Consider the following 19,918-nt stretch of genomic DNA (forward strand, 5'->3'; position numbering starts at 1 on the left):
TTGTTCACATACAAGGTAAGCTATGTGCTTATTATGTTAATTGTTGCATATTTTTTGGTTGAGTTTGTAATTGCAGGTTGAAGAGAAGCACAACAGATTGTGCAGTGGACAATTTTTATAAGAGTGGTCATCTTCTCCACAAGCATCACAACTTTTGTCTGATGGTAACAACAATAACTTGGCTTTGGAAGGGTCAGAAACATCATTGAACCATTCAAAGTAGGTGCAGGTAGGTATGGTGCACTTGAAAAACATTTTTCCATAGGTTTCAGTTGTTGTAGATCGTAGAAATGCTCTCAAACCATTACAAGGAACATGCTTGCACCTAGAATAGAGCCAGGGACACACTTTTGTCTCATGATTCTCTTCACACATAGCACACTCAGTTAGGATCTTTTTCATTTTCATCTTACTTTTGTTGTTGTTGCTGCTACTAATGCTACTTGGAGAGTCTTTCACACCTCCACCCATGACTAATTCAGTGTTTTTAAAGCCTAATTGAAGAAAATTTCTTAAATCTATACTGATTCACTTAAAAGGAAATTTCTTAAATCTACACTGATTCACCCATGACTAACTCAGTTGACATTTATCAACTCAACTGAAATTGAAGTAATTCAATATCATCATTATGTGATTTTAACAGTATCATCATTAATAGATCTATTATATCCTTCCTTAATAGATAAAACGCTAAAATGGGTTATAGAATCAGACTTGTATACTTGAATAAACCTTCCTTAACAGATCGAGAAGGTGTTGCTGGTGAAGAAATTTTAAGCTCGATCTGTTGCTTAAAATTTTAAGCTGTATATGTTGCTTGAAGAAATTTTAATATCGATCTGTTGCTTGGTGGTGGTTCAGGAGATGGAGGAGGAGGAAAAATTGAAGGAAAGAATATTAGTGGAGGAGAATAAGTGATGGAAGATTAAAAAGATAAGAAGATAAATAGACCTTATACAACCTTTATAAGAGTTGTCAAATTAAAAATTGACTTTGAAAAAAAATTGAGGTTTCTATGAGTCGAACCTGAGCCTCCTCTGTCAAAGTCTGGGATTCTAACCATCCTTCCACATTTACATTTTTTGTTATATTGTACATATATTTTTATATATAACAAAAATTTCAACTGAGCCTTAAAAAAAAAAGGCCAGCAAATGCACCACTTTGCCTGAAACATACAAGGAATTCTCTGAATTATACAAGGCCTACAATCACATTTCAATCAACACCCACAATACCAGATTCATGCAAGTATTGTCTGCAAACACCAGTCCTGCAGAAGAATCTCCAAAAGTTCAAAGTTATGAAGATCGCCAGCAAATAAACCCAACTGCAAGATCAGAGAGTAGCGCCTGATTTAAGTAACCAATTTCTGCACATGCTCTTCAGAACATCTGCATTTAGAACTCAGTAAATCCCCTTTTCTCTCCTCCTTTATGCGGGCTTGAGACCGGAAATGAAATGATATATCATTTCAATGGAAGAGTTAAAAAAAAGGGGGGGGGGGGGGGGGGGGTTCATCTCAAGAGAAACAAATATGTAGCATATCATACCAACAATAGTATAAGTCACAAAGAGAAACAGATAGCATGTCAATTTAAAAGAAAAAATACAATCAGGAGAAATATGGAAAAAAATACCCAAATTCAGTAAAAATGAAAAGAGTAAACCCACCATCAGCGGCACTTCTTTTTCTTTTTCTTATTCTTCTTGTTCTTCTTCTTTGTCAGAACCACTAAGATAGGTTCAGCATCAGTTCTTGCATAAATCTCGGTCTCGTCATCCATTTGTAAGACAAGAGTTGAAGGTCCCACTGGTTGGCAACTTGTGTCTTCATATTCATTGTATTCCTCTAATTCATGGAAACCCCTTGGTGGTGGTTTCAACATCACAAACCAATTCGATGTATCTGACTCTCGAGAATAGAAAACTTGTCGGGCTTGTGACGCTAAAATGAATGGATCATTTTGATATTGGTTCTTATGCTGACGTAAGTTGACCAATGTAAAACCTTTTTCTAGCTTGACACCAAAATAGGTGTGAGCCCAGACACATTTGAATAAGGGAATTTGAAACATATGTTGGTATTCCAACACGAGAATTTGTTCTAAAACGCCATAGAAACCACTTATTATTTGTAATGATGCAACTAAAGATTTTGATTCAATTGAAACACCACTGTTTTGGGTGATTCTTTGAATATCCTTCGTAATAAACCTTGACCCATTTATTTGCAAGCCTTTATATGATACACATTTTTCTAAAGGACCATATGACAACCACTCTACTGTATTTGATACTGACATGCCTTGACCAATTTGCATTTTAACCTATCAATAAAATTTAGTTAGCAGAACACAAGTGACCACAGTAATGGGCGCAAGCTCTATGTTTTGGCTTGGTAAAATCTAATTAATAAGTGAATAACATATTCATCTCTAGTAGTGAAATATAACTTGTTTTGTGGGTAATGCTAAAAAGAGGTACTACGTACTCAGGAAAAATGAATCTAATAAACTGCAAACATATAACAAATGACCAAGTGGTGGTGCACGTACCTTTTGCCTAAACCAATCTACAAATGTTTCTGAGTGTATGGAAAGGAGTTGGTCTTCACTGAAAGTATCGGAAGATCTTAACTCATCCATATGCATTCTAATAAGAAAAAAATTAATATGGAAAAGATCCGTAAAACACAAGTGCTTATAGTGCTAACAATTTTAAATGAACATATAACGTCATACTTACGTTATATATGGGTCAATTGCTGCCGTGTTAAAAAGCACATATATATGAGCGATCTTTAGCATGTCACTACCAATACACACTTAAACACCTCTAGAAAGAGGATGCCCTGCCGGTGTGGAATCATGTTGAATGTCTTCATTACGGCTTTGATTTACTCCTCCTTCAGAATGTTTGTCCCCATGAACATCAAAATACCTGACGCACTCCATTCCCAGGTAACACTCTGCTATACATGCTTCAGGTTGTGCGTAATTTTTTACGTATTCTTTGAATGTCTTCATATACCTGCGACAGACCAAACTTCTAATTATTAGCACCAAACTCCCATTTACACAGAACAAAACTATAACATTGTACTTAAAATAAAAATAAAATATTCATACTAATAAAACAAGTAATACCTTTCAAATGGATACATCCAACGATATTGTACGGGTCCACATAAACGCACTTCTCGAGCTAGGTGAATTGTCAAGTGTAAAGTCACATCAAAAAATGATGGAGGGAAGTACATCTCCAACATACAAAAAGTCTCAGCAATTTCATCTTCAAGTTCTAATAATCTAGTGAGATCAACTTCCCTTTGGCATATTTCGTTAAAATAAGAACATAACCGAAATATGGCAGTACTTGGCCCATCAGGTAAAAGTCCTTTCAAAGCTACAGGTAATATTTGTTGCATCAGAACATGGTAATCATGAGCCTTAAGGACACCCAAGCAACCATCTTTCGAGAAATGCCTCCTAAGATCAGAACTATACCCATATGGAACCTTCATATTTCTCATCCTATTATAGAATATAGCCTTTCCCTTATCGCTTAAGTTACATGGTGCTGGTGGAAGCCATGTTTTGCCATTTTTGACTGTTGGATGCAATTTTTCTTTGATTCCCATACTTTTTAGATCATTACGGGACTTTAAGCCATCTTTTGTTTTGTTCTTTATATTCAATATAGTACCAATGACACTCTCACAGACGTTTTTTTCCGTATGCATAACATCAATATTGTGTCGTAGTAACAATTCCTAGGAAGGAAGGAACATATAACATAAAAAATATGAGCAAGTCACTTGAGTTGTACATTTCATATCTGAGATTTAAAATGCAGATAGGAATTTCAGACTGAAAAGAAGATAATTTGAGGTTATATACCTTCCAGTAAGGCAAGTCGAAAAATATTGACCGTTTGTTGAATATCGGATGGTCATCATACACCAGAACTAGCACCAGCATCAGTATCAACTTCCCTTTTCCGCTTCCCACAGTTAGAGTTACCGTCATTTGCACCTATTGCCGCACTACTCTGACCCTTTTTCTGCTTATTATTCTTCTTATTATTCTTATTTTCCTCTTTATCTTTCCTTTTCTCCACCTCATTCTGCTTCGCTTTTCCAAAGTCATTCACAATACTGCTCTGACGTTCAAAAGCCTCTGCACCAGACATACTAGGTGGATTTTCCTTCCTCTCAATCTCTCCATTGAAACAGGCTTTCTTCTTACTCGATCGAAGAGGATGATTATGAGGTAGAAATCTCCTATGATTCATGTAAACATTTTTACGACTAAACGGAAACCACTTTGAAAGAGTATTATCACCACAAAGAGGGCAGGCTGCCTTCCCTTTATACGTACATCCAGATAGGTTATCATAAGCAGGAAAATCGTTTATCGTCCACATCAATAATGCCTTCAAATTGAACATTGTCTTACTAAATGAATCATAAACCTCCACGACGTTATCCCACAACTTAATCAGATCATCAATCAGTGGTTGCAAGTATATATCGATGTCGCTACCTGGTTGTTTCTTTCCTGGAATCAACAATCTTAAAATAATATTGTCGCCTTGCATACACTGCTGAGGGGGAAGATTATATACCACAATCAACACCGGCCAACAACTGTGGGTTGGGAAAAGATCGCCAAACGGATTAAATCCATCAGCAGCAAGCCCAAGACGCAAATTACGCGATTCTGAAGCAAACTCGGGGAACTTTGTGTCTATGTGCTTCCAAGCCAAAGAATCCGTTGGATGACGTATCTTCCCATCTTTACTCTTATGAGTCGCGTGCCATATCAACTGCTGAGCTAGCTCTACTGATTTATACAATCTCCTTAATCTCGGCACAACGGGGAAGTATCTAAGCACCTTCGCCAATATCTTCTTTTGGGCTTGTCTATCATGTCAGCATCGTCCATGTTAGATCACTACGGGAAAAATATACATCTACAACTGGAGATTTAAAACACTTCGCTATACATCGTAGAAAGTCCTATGTTTTACAACTGTTTTCAAAGGAAGAGTTGTCGTATATCATCACTACCAACTCTTAGGAATAAGGGGTTGCACTAAGAAAACAAACGACAACTCCTTTAGCAAAACTGTTGTGACGACATTTAGGTATAACAACTTTGTTTCATAAGTGTAGTGACTTAGCCTATCACAATTCTTACAAGTGTTGTTGAAGAACACAAAAATATGATAATGAAAAATACGTTAGAGGGGAGATTCGAACATGAACCTAATGCGTGGATGTCTAGCTCATCAACCATCCTTATAGTTCACAAGTTTAGTTTTTTTTTTTTTTTTAATAGAAACGTATAACAACACTTATAAGTGTTGTTGAAGTTAAAGTATAGAATGTGGGAAAAAATGAGGTTTGGGGGATTCGACGGCCAGGTTTCGATCTTGGATCCGGGTACGCATACAATATGCAGAAATATGATTTTTTTTAATGTTTCGTAGAATATCTCGAAGGAATCTTACCTGTAAATGGAATATTCTGATGGAATCTTATCTGTAGATTGGTGAATTCATCGTTCCTATAAAGTTTTCGACTTATAATAGTCCACTCGCGACCAACTATCGAGCTCAGAGCCTGGTTCAGCGTCTAATTTGTGGTGTGTTTAAGGTTTCGGAGAATATTCCGATGAAATCTTACTTGTAGATGGGTGGATTCATCGTTCTTACGCAGTTTCCGACTTATTGTAGTCTACTCGCGGCCAGATTTTGAGCTCGTAGCCAGGTTCAATGTCGAAGTTAACAAATTTGTGGTGTGTTTAAGGTTTCGGAGAATATTCCGATGGAATCTTAGCTGTAGATGAATGAATTCATCATTCTTAGGAAGTTCAAACCGACATTGAGCTTCAAATTTATCGATTCGATGATGTATCATGCTAAGTTTGAAGTCAGAACTCTCCCAGAGCTTCATGATTCATAGTTTCTATGTCGTTATACCATATTTGAAGTTCGAATCGACTCTGAGATTCATATTTATCGATTTCGATGATGTATCATGCCAAGTTTGAAGTTAGAACCCTCCTGAAGCTTCATGATTCATAGTTTGTTTGTCGTTATACCGAATTTGAAGTTCGAATCAACATTGAGATTCATATTTATCGATTTCGATGATGTATCATGCTAAGTTTGAAGTCAGAACCCTCCCAGAGCTTCTTGGTTCATATTTTCTATGTCGTTATACCATATTTGAAGTTCGAATCGACTCTGAGATTCATATTTATCGATTTCGATGATGTATCATGCCAAGTTTGAAGTTAGAACCCTCCTGAAGCTTCATGATTCATAGTTTGTTTGTCGTTATACCGAATTTGAAGTTCGAATCGACATTGAGATTCATATTTATCGATTTCGATGATGTATCATGCTAAGTTTGAAGTCAGAACCCTCCTAGAGCTTCTTGGTTCATATTTTCTATGTCGTTATACCATATTTGAAGTTCGAATCGACTCTGAGATTCATATTTATCGATTTCGATGATGTATCATGCCAAGTTTGAAGTTAGAACCCTCTTGAAGCTTCATGATTCATAGTTTGTTTGTCGTTATACCGAATTTGAAGTTCGAATCGACATTGAGATTCATATTTATCGATTTCGATGATGTATTATGCTAAGTTTGAAGTCAGAACCCTCCAAGAGCTTCTTGGTTCATATTTTCTATGTCGTTATACCATATTTGAAGTTCGAATCGACTTTGAGCTTCATATTTATCGATTTCGATGATATATCATGCTACGTTTGAAGTCAGAACTCTCCCGGAGCTTCATGATTCATAGTTTCTATGTCGTTATACCATATTTTAAGTTTAAATCGACTCTGAGATTTATATTTATTATCGATTTCGATGATGTATCATGCCAAGTTTGAATTCAGAACCCTCTTGGAGCTTCATGATTCATACTTTATTTGTCGTTATACCTAATTTCGAATCGACATTGAGATTCATATTTATCAATTTCGATGATGTATTATGCTAAGCTTGAAGTCAGAACCCTCCTGGAGCTTCCCGATTCATAGTTTGTATGCCATTATGCCACATTTGAAGTTCGAGTCGACACTGAGCTTTATATTTATCAATTTCGATGATGTATCTTGCTAACCCTAGTTAAAATAAACCGAAAGCAAAAAAATAAAGCACAAAAGCACAAATCGAAATCACAAAAAAAGAACAAAAAAACACACAAAGAACTTCATATTTATCGATTTCAATGGTGTATCCTGAGAACCCGAGTCTTCCGGTGTGAACTAAAGCTACTTCATGACATGTATGGATATTCGAAATTACTTCACGACTTATGTGACTAGTCGAAATTCAATCCGGAAGCACATAGAGAAAGCACAAAGAAACACACAAAGAAAACACACTTTCCTTGATCTGTATGACAGTCTAAAATCAAATCTCCACCGTCCAAATATATCCCTAATCCGTATGACCATATTTAAATCAAATCTTGGCCGTTTAAAGATAGGTATATAGAAGATCAAAAGAAAATTTCTCACAGTTTCTTCATTTTCCTCTCTTATCTTCGTCTCTAACCTTATCTTCCGCCTCCCTTGCAAAAGAAAACCCTAACTCACCACAGAATCTATTTCTCGATCACTCTCTTATGTAAAAAAACTTACGGAAGTTGTAGATCGGTTCTTTCAAATTGCAATGGCTTCTTTGAAACTCATTTTCTCTTCTTATTCTCTCTTCTTCTTTCTTCTTTTTCGTTCTTCTTCTCTGCTCTTCTTCAGTTGAAAATCGAGAGGTGAAATTGAGGTATGGCTTGAGGAAATTTAAATCGTGAGGATGTATAAAAGAAGAAGGATTTGGTGTTTCTGCTAATTATGAAGAAGAAGATTGAGTCCTGTTATGAATCGAGAACTAGGGTTTTCTCAGTGAATCGTTAATTGAGTTAGAAATGGAGAAATTAAAGATGGGTTTTGTGAACACAGTATGATGAGGAAGAATTAGTGATTGATGTGTGAGTTTTGTAACTTAAATTATGCGGTAAATTGTTTTTGAATCTCCAAGTTCTGTTATTGATTTTTATGTTTTTTTTAGTTTCTCAGGAACCCTAGTTCCCAATTTTGTTTTGTAACTCTTAGTTCCTTCTAATTTTGTTTTGAATGGTCTTCCTTTTTAGCCATTTGAGGTCTAATTGCGGTCTATTTTAGATTTCTTCTGTCTTCTAAGCTCTCTATTTTGAATCTGATTTGATTCTTATTTCCTTTACATCAGGACGGAGGAAGGCTTAAAGTCTAACTTTCGGAAGGACTCTCTGAGGATTGCAGCTTAGATGTACAACCTGTAATTAAGTACAGACAAAATGGCGTTATCTTTTAACACATGGAAGTAGAGAGAACTCAATCACTCATTCAGGTATATACTGACAATAAAAAGTAGCTTCAATTTACAAATTTGTTGTATTTCTGATGTGTTGGTATGATTTTAATGTTGGAGGGGTGTTTTGGGTGTGAGAAGGTATTGACTGTTTGATCTGGGTTGATACAGAACACCACCAAGCTGGTTGGAGATTTCTTCTCCTGAGCTTGCTGTTGGAATCGGTCATGATCTTATATCCACCAGGTGTTTTTGCTGGTAATATCGGTCATGATCCCCACATACTGTACATGCTTGGTGCTGTGCAAGTCTTAGGTTTCCTTGACAAGCTAGATGTGCTCCGCGTTAACTGCTTACAGAGGGTTATCTTTGTTTTTACGAATAAAAGTGCTTTTTTACTCCAAAATTGGTATGTTATGTATTCAGCTTTTGTTTTTGGGTTCTGTTTTTGATCTTAATTTTCGTTTATGATGAACAGTTTGATAACCTCTAAGTATGCTGTCACTTTCCTATGGTTTTGATGAAGGATACTGATGTTATGGTTGCTGTCGTCTGCGGTTATGGGATGTTGGAAAACGTTGAGCTCGAGTTCTTAAACAGGATGGAACTCATGTAATTGTTACTGAAATTGATCTTATCTGTGCTCTTCAAGCTTGGATGGAAGTTCTTCAAGTCTTGAACTTAGTATGGGATTGTGTATCATTTACATGTCTGCAACAGTAATAAAAGCATAATTGTGAGTACTATTTCTGACGACTCTTCTCTTGCGTATTTATTTGCAATGCTGAGGACCATGAGATTCTGCCTTTAAAGTAGTAACCCACCATGTTTATATTCCTTTTTCAGGTATTTGATCTCTCTTGGCTGGTTATCGTGGCTGTGATGATCATCTTGAAGGTGAAGTCTCAAGTCTTTTAAATTTATTTTAAAAGTATTCTCAACAACTTATTAATTTCCTCTATGAGTGCTGATTCTGTATATGCTTTTCTGCTTCCCGGGCTACGCAAATCAGATAGTGTCACTGGGTAGGAGAAAGTTCAGCACAGATTTTTAGACTGCTAAAGGCGTTGATGTTCTTTGGATTTATAGTGACGGTTAGCATCCTCTTTATGTTTGTGAATCTTAAAGTTGGTGACATCTTTGCGAGCAAAGAGCACAACAGCTGATCCAAATGGTACCCCTTTTCTTCTCTTATTGACATGAGAAACAAACCACACAGATAGATAAAGTTATAGTTAATGATTTTCTGATACCAAATTGTGTAAGAAACCTATATGGCCTTTTTATTTGTTGTTGTGAAATTTTAACTGCTGTTTTACTAGAAATTCAATCGTGGTATATGATGCAGCATTGATTGATGAATGGAGAATACACAAGAAGCAAGTTATGGATTCATGACCTTGCTGGAAGTGAGAGATTAGCCAAGCCAGACGTTTAAGGAGATCCGCTGAAAGAAACTCAAATTATTAACAGATCCTTATCTGCACTGGGAGGTGTGATAGCAGCGTTGGCGACCAAAATCCCACATATTCCTTTCAGGTCATCTTTTATGAGGATATCTGATGAAGATACAAATTTAATATTGTTAATTTTGCTTGTTTGATATGATTATAATTTTCTACTTAATGCCAAACTAACATTCTGATTTTTGAATATTCCCAATTTGTGCAGGAATTCAAAGCTCACTCACTTGCTCCAAGATTCTCTAGGTATTTTTCATTCTTCCCTAATTAATTTTGAAGTTATTGAAACTGGACTGAGGATTGAGTTTCTCTATTGCTTATATTGCATATGCCATAATAATTAAAGCAACAACTTGTAACATACAGAAGCAGCTATAAACTGGAGAATGTGGACCAAGTTGAAGAAAATCTCTTGCCATGAGTCTCGAGTCCAACCAACCATCTTCAGCATCAGTTTTCAATAGCTGGTTGTATATGAATGAATAGTTACTCTTTTGTACTTTAATCAGCACCTAGTTGTTCCATCTATGGAATAAATTTGCGCACGTACGATTTATATGATATTTTTAGTCATGTTCAAAGAATCTATCATTTTATTTTCTTTCGTTGCACAACACACTTTCATACAAGGTGATTTGAAGTTAGCTAGGTAATGCAATTGGAGTGGTAGGTTAACTTGAATGAATGTAAATGTGCTACACTGGCATGTTAATGTGAATGTGAAATACTTTCGGCAATTCATGCAATTCGGTTTCAGCTATAATTTTTTTTTTCAAAATAGTTTTATGCACACAACTTCTAATAAGAGTTGTATTCCATATTTCAACTACACATACCAAAGGTGGTGAAAAATGTCTTTACGACATAACCAGGTGTTGTCCAAGATAGTTCGACAATTCATACAAGTGTTGTGCAAATATTATTCATAATACTGGTAATTGTTGTTGTATATGTTTCTACGATATACTACTTATGTTGTACACAATTGTTCTACAATACAAGCAAGAGTTGTGTTAGGTTATCAAAAAAAATCGAAAGAGAATCACAACATTGACAAACTATTGTCGAACCATGAATCACATCACCCTTTACAACACTTGTCATCCATTGTAGAAAAACTTGGACTTTCTACAATACCCCCGTTCCACAATGCATGGAATGGAGTTGTCGTAGGGGTACTGCAACTCTTATCTTGTGTCGTCAATGATGTTTTTTCCCGTAGTGGATGTGTCTTCCTTCCACCTAGAATAGTGACATTTAGGACATTCATCTGCGTCTTTCAAATCATTTCTAAACAAATAACAATCATTCTGACATGCATGTATTTTCTCATAAGTGAGTTGGAAAGCTTTCATCAACTTCTTCACTTCATAAGTTGATTTAGGAAGACAATGACCTGGGGCCAACACAGAACCAATTGTCTTGAGAAGATCATCAAAAGCCCTTCGAGATAAACCATTGACTGTCTTGTGCCTATACAACTCAATAGTCATAGATAGATTCGTGTGTGTAGTACAACTAGGGTATAAAGGGAAGTCGGCCTCTTCAATATCGTTCAGCAACCCTTCGTCGTGGTTTGGCAACCCTTCGTCCTGCCTAGGTTCACAAACCCCTTGCCCTGGTTCGACATCACCTTCAACATTAGCATCTGTCCACATCTGGTAGAAAGTACGTTGACGTGTTGCTCCCTCTTCATGAACATCATTAAAATTGCTAACCTTCTCTCTTTGAAGAACCCACTCGGTGTAAGTAGGATCCATACCCCGTTTTAGTGAGTGCATATGTATTGTACCAGGAGGAAGTGGCGCATCAATATTCTTACAATCCACACAAGGACAACTAAATTTAGAAGGATTTCCAAGTTTCTCATGAGCCAACTCGACGAACTTCTTTACTGCATCCTGGTATGGAACTTCCCCTACATTAAAACTCCAATGGTTAGACTAAGATCGACTAATATCATTATGAGACATATACATCAAATGAAAAAAATGCATCTACAAGCCATGACCCTGTAGAGACAGTTATGACTTGGCTTTACCTTGGCCAACGAACCCAATCTTTATTCACCATTTTACAAGTCAAGAGTCAGGTTCAGTTCAATATGAATCTCTATTTCCTTCCCACTGTCAATGGAAAACATTCTCATATTAAAACATATATAAATATTCTCATATCATTACACAGAACAAATCAAACAATAAGCCAACTAATGCATACATACCATCAGTTAGCTAGACTTATTTTCAACAAAATTTGTACTTCACCTGCTCCCCTATACAGTTAGCTCAATCTGCAAAAATCAAACAACCCCAAAAAATTAATTTCAACCATTTGCAGAATTGGATGCATCTAAACTTGAATTAAATTCGAACAACCCAAAAAAAATTAATGCAACTGTTTGAAATGATTGAAATTAAATGCAACCCTAAAAATTTGATCCAGGCCAATCATCAAAACTTAATGCTACCAAATCATCAAGCGAATTAAATGCAATGATTGAAAAAAAAATTTAAACGAATTTAATGCAACCCAATCATCAAACCCTAAATTTAATGCAAATTAAGATGAAATGATTACAAAAAGAATTAAAGCAATCAGTTACAGACCCGTGAAACAGATCGAGAAGGTATAACAGAGCTTAAGAAGCTCGATCTGTTGATGGAGAAGCTCGATCTGTTGATGGAGAAGCTCGATTTGTTGATGATGTTAACAGAGCGAGCTTAATAAAATCGATCTGTTGATGGAGAAAAAATGATATGTTGATGAAAAAACTCATTTTCATTGATCTGTTTGCTCGATTTGTTGATGATGTTGAGTGATGGTGGTTTGATTGATGGTGTTTCGGCAGATGCTGTTTTCTGTGGTTCGAAGAAAGATAAAGGAAGATAAGAAAAATAAAAGAAGTGATGGGGGGAAAATAAAAGGATAAAAAGGAAAAAATAAATAAAAACAATGGACGGTTAGAGATTGATGTAAGGTTGAAATGGACGGTTAGAGATTGAAATGGAAGTTGTGATGCACTAACTTGTTTCTCATGGCCCTTTCACAATTTTTAGAAATAGTCGTCGTAGGGGTTTTTTCGTCCTGCTAAACTTTTTCACTTCTGTTAATTTTTTTTCAATTTTGCTAAGAATATTTCACTTCTCGAAGTTTGCGAATTCGTGTGTGTTTAGGGGTTTATGAGAATATTCCCATGGAATCTTACCCGTAAACTGCTAAATATCCATCGTTCGTGCGAAATTCTAGTCTCATAGTAGTCCTCTCCTTGCCAGGTTTCGATCTCCGAACAAGTTCACTTCTCGAAGTTTGCGAATTCGTGTGTGTTTAGGGGTTTATGAGAATATTCCCATGGAATCTTACCCATAAACTGCTAAAGATCCATCGTTCTTCCGAAGTTCTAGTCTCATAGTAGTCCTCTCCTGGACAGGTTTCGATCTTCGAACAAGTTCACTTCTCGAAGTTTGCGAATTCGTATGTGTTTAGGGATTTATGAGAATATTCCCATGGAATCTTACCCGTAAACTGCTAAAGATCCATCGTTCTTGCGAAGTTCTAGTCTTATAGTAGTACAATATTGGCCAGGTTTTGATCTCCGAACAAGTTCACTTCTCGAAGTTTGCGAATTCGTGTGTGTTTAGAGGTTTATGAGAATATTCCCATGGAATATTACCTGTAAACTGCTAAACATCCATCATTCGTGCGAAGTTCTAGTCTCATAGTAGTCCTCTCCTGGCCAGGTTTCGATCTCCGAACAAGTTCACTTCTCGAAGTTTGCGAATTCGTGTGTTTAGGGGTTTATGAGAATATTCCCATGGAATCTTACTCGTAAACTGGTAAATATCCATCGTTCGTGCGAAGTTCTAGTCTCATAGTAGTACAATCCTGGCCAGGTTAAGATCTCCGAACAAGTTCACTTCTCGAAGTTTGCGAAATCGTGTGTGTTTAGGGGTTTATGAGAATATTCCCATGGAAACTTACCCATAAACTGCTAAAGATCCATCGTTGTTGCGAAGTTCTAGTCTCATAGTAGTACAATCCTGGCCAGGTTTCGATCTCCGAATAAGTTCACTTCTCGAAGTTTGCGAATTCGTGTGTGTTTAGGGGTTTATGAGAATATTCCCATGGAATCGTACCCGTAAACTGCTAAAGATCCATCGTTCTTGCGAAGTTCTAGTCTCATAGTAGTACAATCCTGGCCAGGTTTCGATCTCCGAACAAGTTCACTTCTCGAAGTTTGCGAATTCGTGTGTGTTTAGGGGTTTATGAGAATATTCCGATGGAATCTTACCCGTAAACTGCTAAAGATCCATCGTTCTTGCGAAGTTCTAGTCTCATAGTAGTACTATCCTGGCCAGATTTCGATCTCCGAACAAGTTCGCTTCTCGAAGTTTGCGAATTCGTGTGTGTTTAGGGGTTTATGAGAATATTCCCATGGAATCTTACCCGTAAACTGCTAAAGATCCATCGTTCGTGCGAAGTTCTAGTCTCATAGTAGTCCTCTCCTGGACAAGTTTCGATCTCCGAACAAGTTCACTTCTCGAAGTTTCGAATTCGTGTGTGTTTAGGGGTTTATGAGAATGTTCTCATGGAATCTTACCCGTAAACTGCTAAAGTTCCATCGTTCTTGCGAAGTTCCAGTCTCATAGTAGTACAATTTTAGCCAGGTTTCAATCTCCGAACAAGTTCACTTCTCGAAGTTTGCGAATTCGTGTGTGTTTAGGGGTTTATGAGAATATTCCCATGGAATCTTACCCGTAAACTGCTAAAGATCCATCGTTCTTGCGAAGTTCTAGTCTCATAGTAGTACAATCCTGGCCAGGTTTCGATCTCCGAACAAGTTCACTTCTCGAAGTTTGCGAATTCGTGTGTCTTTAGGGGTTTATGAGAATATTCCCATGGAATCTTACCCGTAAACTGATAAAGATCTATCGTTCATGCAAAGTTCTAGTCTCATAGTGGTCCTCTCCTGCTAAATTATAAGTCAGAACCCATTTCAGACGTTTGCGATTCATAGTTCGTGGTCAGGTTTGAAGCCGAATCACTAGAATTTAGAGTTTATACCTTTCAAATGGTTTTATTGTAATTGTTTGTAATCCAACGAACCAAATTTAAGGAAATCAAATCACAAGCCAATCTAACGGTGGGAAGCCTTGTTTGGTTTACCAAATTTTGTGTTTTCTTCTCAATCTGTATGCTTTGTTTCAACCAATGGGATTGTCCTAATTTTAATCTAACGACTAAAAAAAATATCATGTGGATTGTGTGTTTCCCACCCAAACAGCCCGCCTAAATTTGGGCACATCCTTCTAAATTTTGAACCAAATTTGGTTTCCCACCCAAACATCCCCTAATGAGAAGACTTTTGACCATAGACCAAAAATTTTCTCTCATTTCTTTTCTTTCTCTTTCTCTTTCTCTTCATCTTTGTTTTCTCCGTCTCTGCAACTTTTGCTCTACAACTCAGAAAACAAACCCAAACTTCACCTCAAACTTCACCCCAACATCATAGAAGAAGAGTTTGTATCACCAAATCTCTTAGCTTCACCGTCAGGTTTAAATCTCACCTGATTAGGGTTTTATTTTTCATTTTCTGTTTCATTTCTGATTAGTTTTGATTCGAAATGTATGATTTAGAGTTAGATTTAGAGTTTTTCACTTTATTCTATGTTTGATATAGGGATTGATTGATTAGGGTTTTATTTTCTTACCCGAGTTAGGGTTTTTTACGAAACTGATTCAGCTGTTGATGATGCAGAGTTTGTTTTAGAGTTTTTCATTTTCATTGGGTTTTATTGAGAATTTGATTTAGAGTTATATTCTGAGCCGAGTTAGGGTTTTGTACAGAACCGATTCATCTGTGTTTACCAGGCAGAACCGATTCATATGTGTATTGTATATGTTGAAGTTGTTAGTCGTGTGAACATGATGCTTGTTTTTGATACCATCAAGTAAATCTGTAATTGTCACTGGTGGGAGTACCGAACTCCTGGCTCATTCTCAACTGATAATTGCGCAGGGCTTCGGTATTCCGACCAACGGTTGTCAGTTGCTTGGTGGTTATTTTAAGTTTGATTTGTAACATGATAGTTTGTTTTTTAAGTTTGATTCATATGTGGATTGTTGTAGGGTTAATATTCTTAACATGATAGTTTTATTTTATAAGTTTGATTCATACGCGGAATGCTTTAGGGTTAATATTCTTATCATGATAACTATCAAGTGAATCTGTAAGACCTGCTGGGGGGGGGGGGGGTACTGAACTCCTGGCTCATTATCAACTTAGAATTGCGCAGCGCTTCCGTATTCCAACCAACAGGTGTCGGTTTCTTGGTGGTTGCTTTCTATTTCTAAGTTGTAGACTATTGTCAATATTGTTTGTAACATGGTAGTTATTTTAGGTTGATGGTTTCTTAATAACATGATAGGTTCATGAAATATGTGGTTTGATTTTGCTAAAGTCTTATATCTTTTTGCAAGGTTTGATGAGAGCTAGAGCACTTTCTATCTTATGAGCGAAGCAATTGCTTAATTTGTTCTTAAGCAATGGACTTGCTCATAAGAAAGTGAGTGCACCAGCTCATTCAGCCTCAGTATTTAGAGTTTGACTTTTTGGTGCAATATTTAGAGTTTGACTTAATTTGTGGTGATTTCTTATCCGATGAGATATGGTGCAATATTTAGAGTTTGACTTTTTGGTTATGTTTTTGTAGTAGCTGCGTAGTGTGGAAGGAGGTGAAGATCCAATTTGTCTGCAATGGTAAAGAATAATAAGGTGAAGACTTATATATCTTATGGTTCAGTTTAAGTTTACGTATTTAGTGTAAATGATGTTCTTTCAATCCTTTTGATTAACTTATTTTACTTTATGTTACAGATTAACAATGAAGCAAAGAGCAAGAATTCGGTCCCATCTCCCAAAAAGGTAGTAAGCAAGAATTCGGTCCCATCTCCCAAAAAGGTAGTAAGCAAGAATTTGGTCCCATCTCCCAAAAAGGTAGTAAGCAATAATTAGGTGCCATCTCCCAAAAAGGTAGTAAGCAATAATTAGGTGCCATCTCCCAAAAAGGTAGCAAGTAAGCAAGCAAAAAGCGTCCAAGCCAAAACCGTCAGTTCTGTCTCGGCTCCTATAAGGGTACGTAGTAACAAATCTCTTATGATTCAGTTTCTTTTTACTTGTATCAATCACTTTATTTACTATCTCCTTTTGATTAACATAGTTCAGTTTATTTTGCAGATCATTTTAAAAGATAAGAGTAAAAAGTCTCATGGCAAACAAACTCCTAAGAAGAAGAAGAAGAGTTCAGAGCTTCTTGAAAGTGAAAGGACTCCAAGGCGATCATCCCCTAGGTTTAAGAACAGCTACGAGGATCCATAAAGTGCTGAAAAGACTACTCCAACACAATCATCACCTCGGAAAACTCAAAGTGCAGTTGAACCAACCGCTGAAAAGCCTACTCCAACACGATCATCACTTAGGAAAAGGGAAAGTTCAGTTGAACCGGAACAATCTCAACCAGGAGCATCTCAAGAGGCACCTTCCACTGAACCCTCTGTTGAACAGTCCACACCATTAGAATCTCCTGTTGCACCCTTTACTGAAGAAGTTGTTCCTAAGGGAAGAGTTGCAAAGCGGAAATTGTACACAGGGCCATGTCCGAATGTACAACTCAGGAATGCTGATGATACTTTATCAGATTTTGAAGACGAAGAAGAAGAAGATGAAGAACTTGAACAAGATAAGGATGTTGTTTAAGAGGTGGAAAAAGAAAACACGGAAAATGAGAATGATGTTGACGTGAATGATGCAGAAAATGAAACTGAAGCTCATCAGGTATGACTCTTTTGTTTATGTTAGTTTTTTCATCCTTAAGTCTTTTCACTCTGAATTATCTGATAAAGTATGAGCAAGTCACCTGAGTTGTATCCTTATTTATTTTTTCCATCCTTAACTCTTTTGCACGAAAAATCCAAAAGAAAGTATGTTCCACGCGGCCCAACAAGGATGAGTGCACTAGGGCTAACAGCTGATAAGAATGGCAAGGAAGTTGTGAGGTTTAACAATAAGGATCAGCATGTTGGTGATCCTTCGGTGCAGGTTGCAAGCGTGTTGGGAGTTTTAGTTAAGAGAAACATCCCATTAAAGCACAAGGACTGGAGACTTGTCCCTAGAGAGGCCAAAGATAACATATGGGCGATTATCATGGTAATTTCTTGACTCTTCAACTCTTTTACTTTTATAATGTATTTAGAAGATTTATACACTATCCGTTACATCTTTAACTCTTGTAACTCTTTTGCTTGTATTTGCAGCAAAGGTTTATTGTCGATGATTTTTACAAAGACTACTATCTTGAGAAGATGGGAAGTTATCTGAAAGAGGCTAGGTCTAGGAAAGCTGGTAAAATCCTCGCCTTGGATGAGCTAGAGGAAGAAGAAAGAGAGATGAAGCTGGTAGCACTGAAACCAGAGAATGATATTGTCAATGAGTGGGAAGAGTTCGTGGCACATGTTCGCTCGGAGGAATTCAGAGTAAGTGTTCAGGGTTCATATCACAATAAGTTAAATTATTTTTGTGTTCAACCCTTGTACATTCATTGTTGTTTAGTTAATGACGTTCTGTTACTTTATCAGGCAAAAAGATTGCAGATGCAACAAGTTAGACAGAAACACACCACTTCACACACTCTCAGTAGAGAAGGTTATGCGAGACTCAAGGCTAAAATGGTATGTTGTGTATTTTTATTCCTATGTTCATTATACGTTCATTGTATTCAAATTGTTCATATGCTAACTAGCTAGATAACATATTGTTTGCAGCAAAAGAAGCGGAATACAAAAGAAGACATTGATAGAGTCGAGCTTTGGATAACGGGTCACAAACAGAAGGAAGGGAAGGAACCTAATCCTGGTATTGTGGAGGCTTTAGTGAGAACTCAACTCATATTTCTCTTATATTTTTTGTTAATTTCTTTGCTTAATATATATGTGTGTTTGAATGATGCAAAAATGTGACTAATTGGGTTACTTGTACACTAATGCAGGAAAAAATTGAAAGAGCAGCAGAAGAGCATGGTGCTTATGTTGGATCATCTGTGACAGACGATTTTATCTCCAAATCTCTTGGTGACGACAAACCAGGGAGACTGAGAGGTATTGGGTATGGAGTGACAAAGACAAAGATGGTTTTCAAGAGCCATTACAAGAAGATCATCAAAGAGTGTAAGGACAGTATGACTGAAATGAATGCGAGACTTGCACTGTTAGAGGTGAGATTCTAATTATCGCTTTCGTTTCTTTTAGTTGAAAAATTGAAACTTGCGTCTCATACTGCTGGTTTGGTGTTGGTACAGGAAAAAACCTCGAGATGCGTCTGCTGCCATGATGGCTCACACTTGAACAAGGTCAGTCCAATTGTAAGTGTGCTTATGTTTCTATAAAAATGCTGATTATCTTTATTGCTCCCATTATGAGTTTCTGATGTTGTTGTTTTATTTTTCCTGTAGTCTGGAAAAGCTAGCAACACCCATGGTATTGCTAGCACTAGCAGGATTATTCCCCAGTGTGTAAATGACAGTCCAATTAGCAGACCAAGGGTGTAGGAAGTGCTAGGGAAGGGTAAAGCTTGCAGGTTGCTCAGTTGGTACAATGAGAACGAGGTTGTTGCTGACGCGATTATTGCTGAAACAGATCCAAAGATGGAGTTTCATGTAATGCCAATAGATTTTGGCGCATACAAAGTAACTGTGACTACTTCTCGTGTTGATGATGCTCATCTCTACAAGCCATCGGGTGACTTGAAGCGTGTGTTGGATGTTGTAGGAACTTATGTCAGATGGGCCAAGGATCTTATAATGCCTGCCATCTGATAATCTGTTAATTTGTTTGGGGTGTGTTTCAGGAGACAATGGTTCTTTTTTTGTTGCTTTCATCAGTTTAAAACAATGAGTGTTTCAGGAAACAATGCTGATCTGTTAACTTGTTTATATGTTGATCTCTTGACTTGTTACATTTTAATGGTTTTTATCTGAATGAATGGAAGTCGATTTATATATATATTTGTGTGCATCGAAAAGC

The 19,918-nt window shown here is 36.9% G+C and overlaps 1 protein-coding gene across 1 annotated transcript; it reads left to right on the forward strand.

Annotated features, from left to right (window-relative positions):
* The first annotated feature begins 17,846 nt into the window (after nucleotides 1–17,846).
* LOC113311536 lies at nucleotides 17,847–19,710 on the forward strand. Its single transcript, XM_026560364.1, has 8 exons — nucleotides 17,847–18,047; nucleotides 18,155–18,373; nucleotides 18,476–18,568; nucleotides 18,662–18,769; nucleotides 18,886–19,110; nucleotides 19,195–19,245; nucleotides 19,348–19,403; nucleotides 19,473–19,710. The coding sequence occupies exons 1-8, from the start codon at nucleotides 17,847–17,849 to the stop codon at nucleotides 19,708–19,710; spliced, it is 1,191 nt and encodes a 396-aa protein (XP_026416149.1).
* The last annotated feature ends 208 nt before the right edge of the window (nucleotides 19,711–19,918 follow it).

The sequence above is a fragment of the Papaver somniferum genome, chromosome 9, assembly GCF_003573695.1.
Source record: "Papaver somniferum cultivar HN1 chromosome 9, ASM357369v1, whole genome shotgun sequence".
Classification (NCBI taxonomy): Eukaryota; Viridiplantae; Streptophyta; class Magnoliopsida; order Ranunculales; family Papaveraceae; genus Papaver; species Papaver somniferum.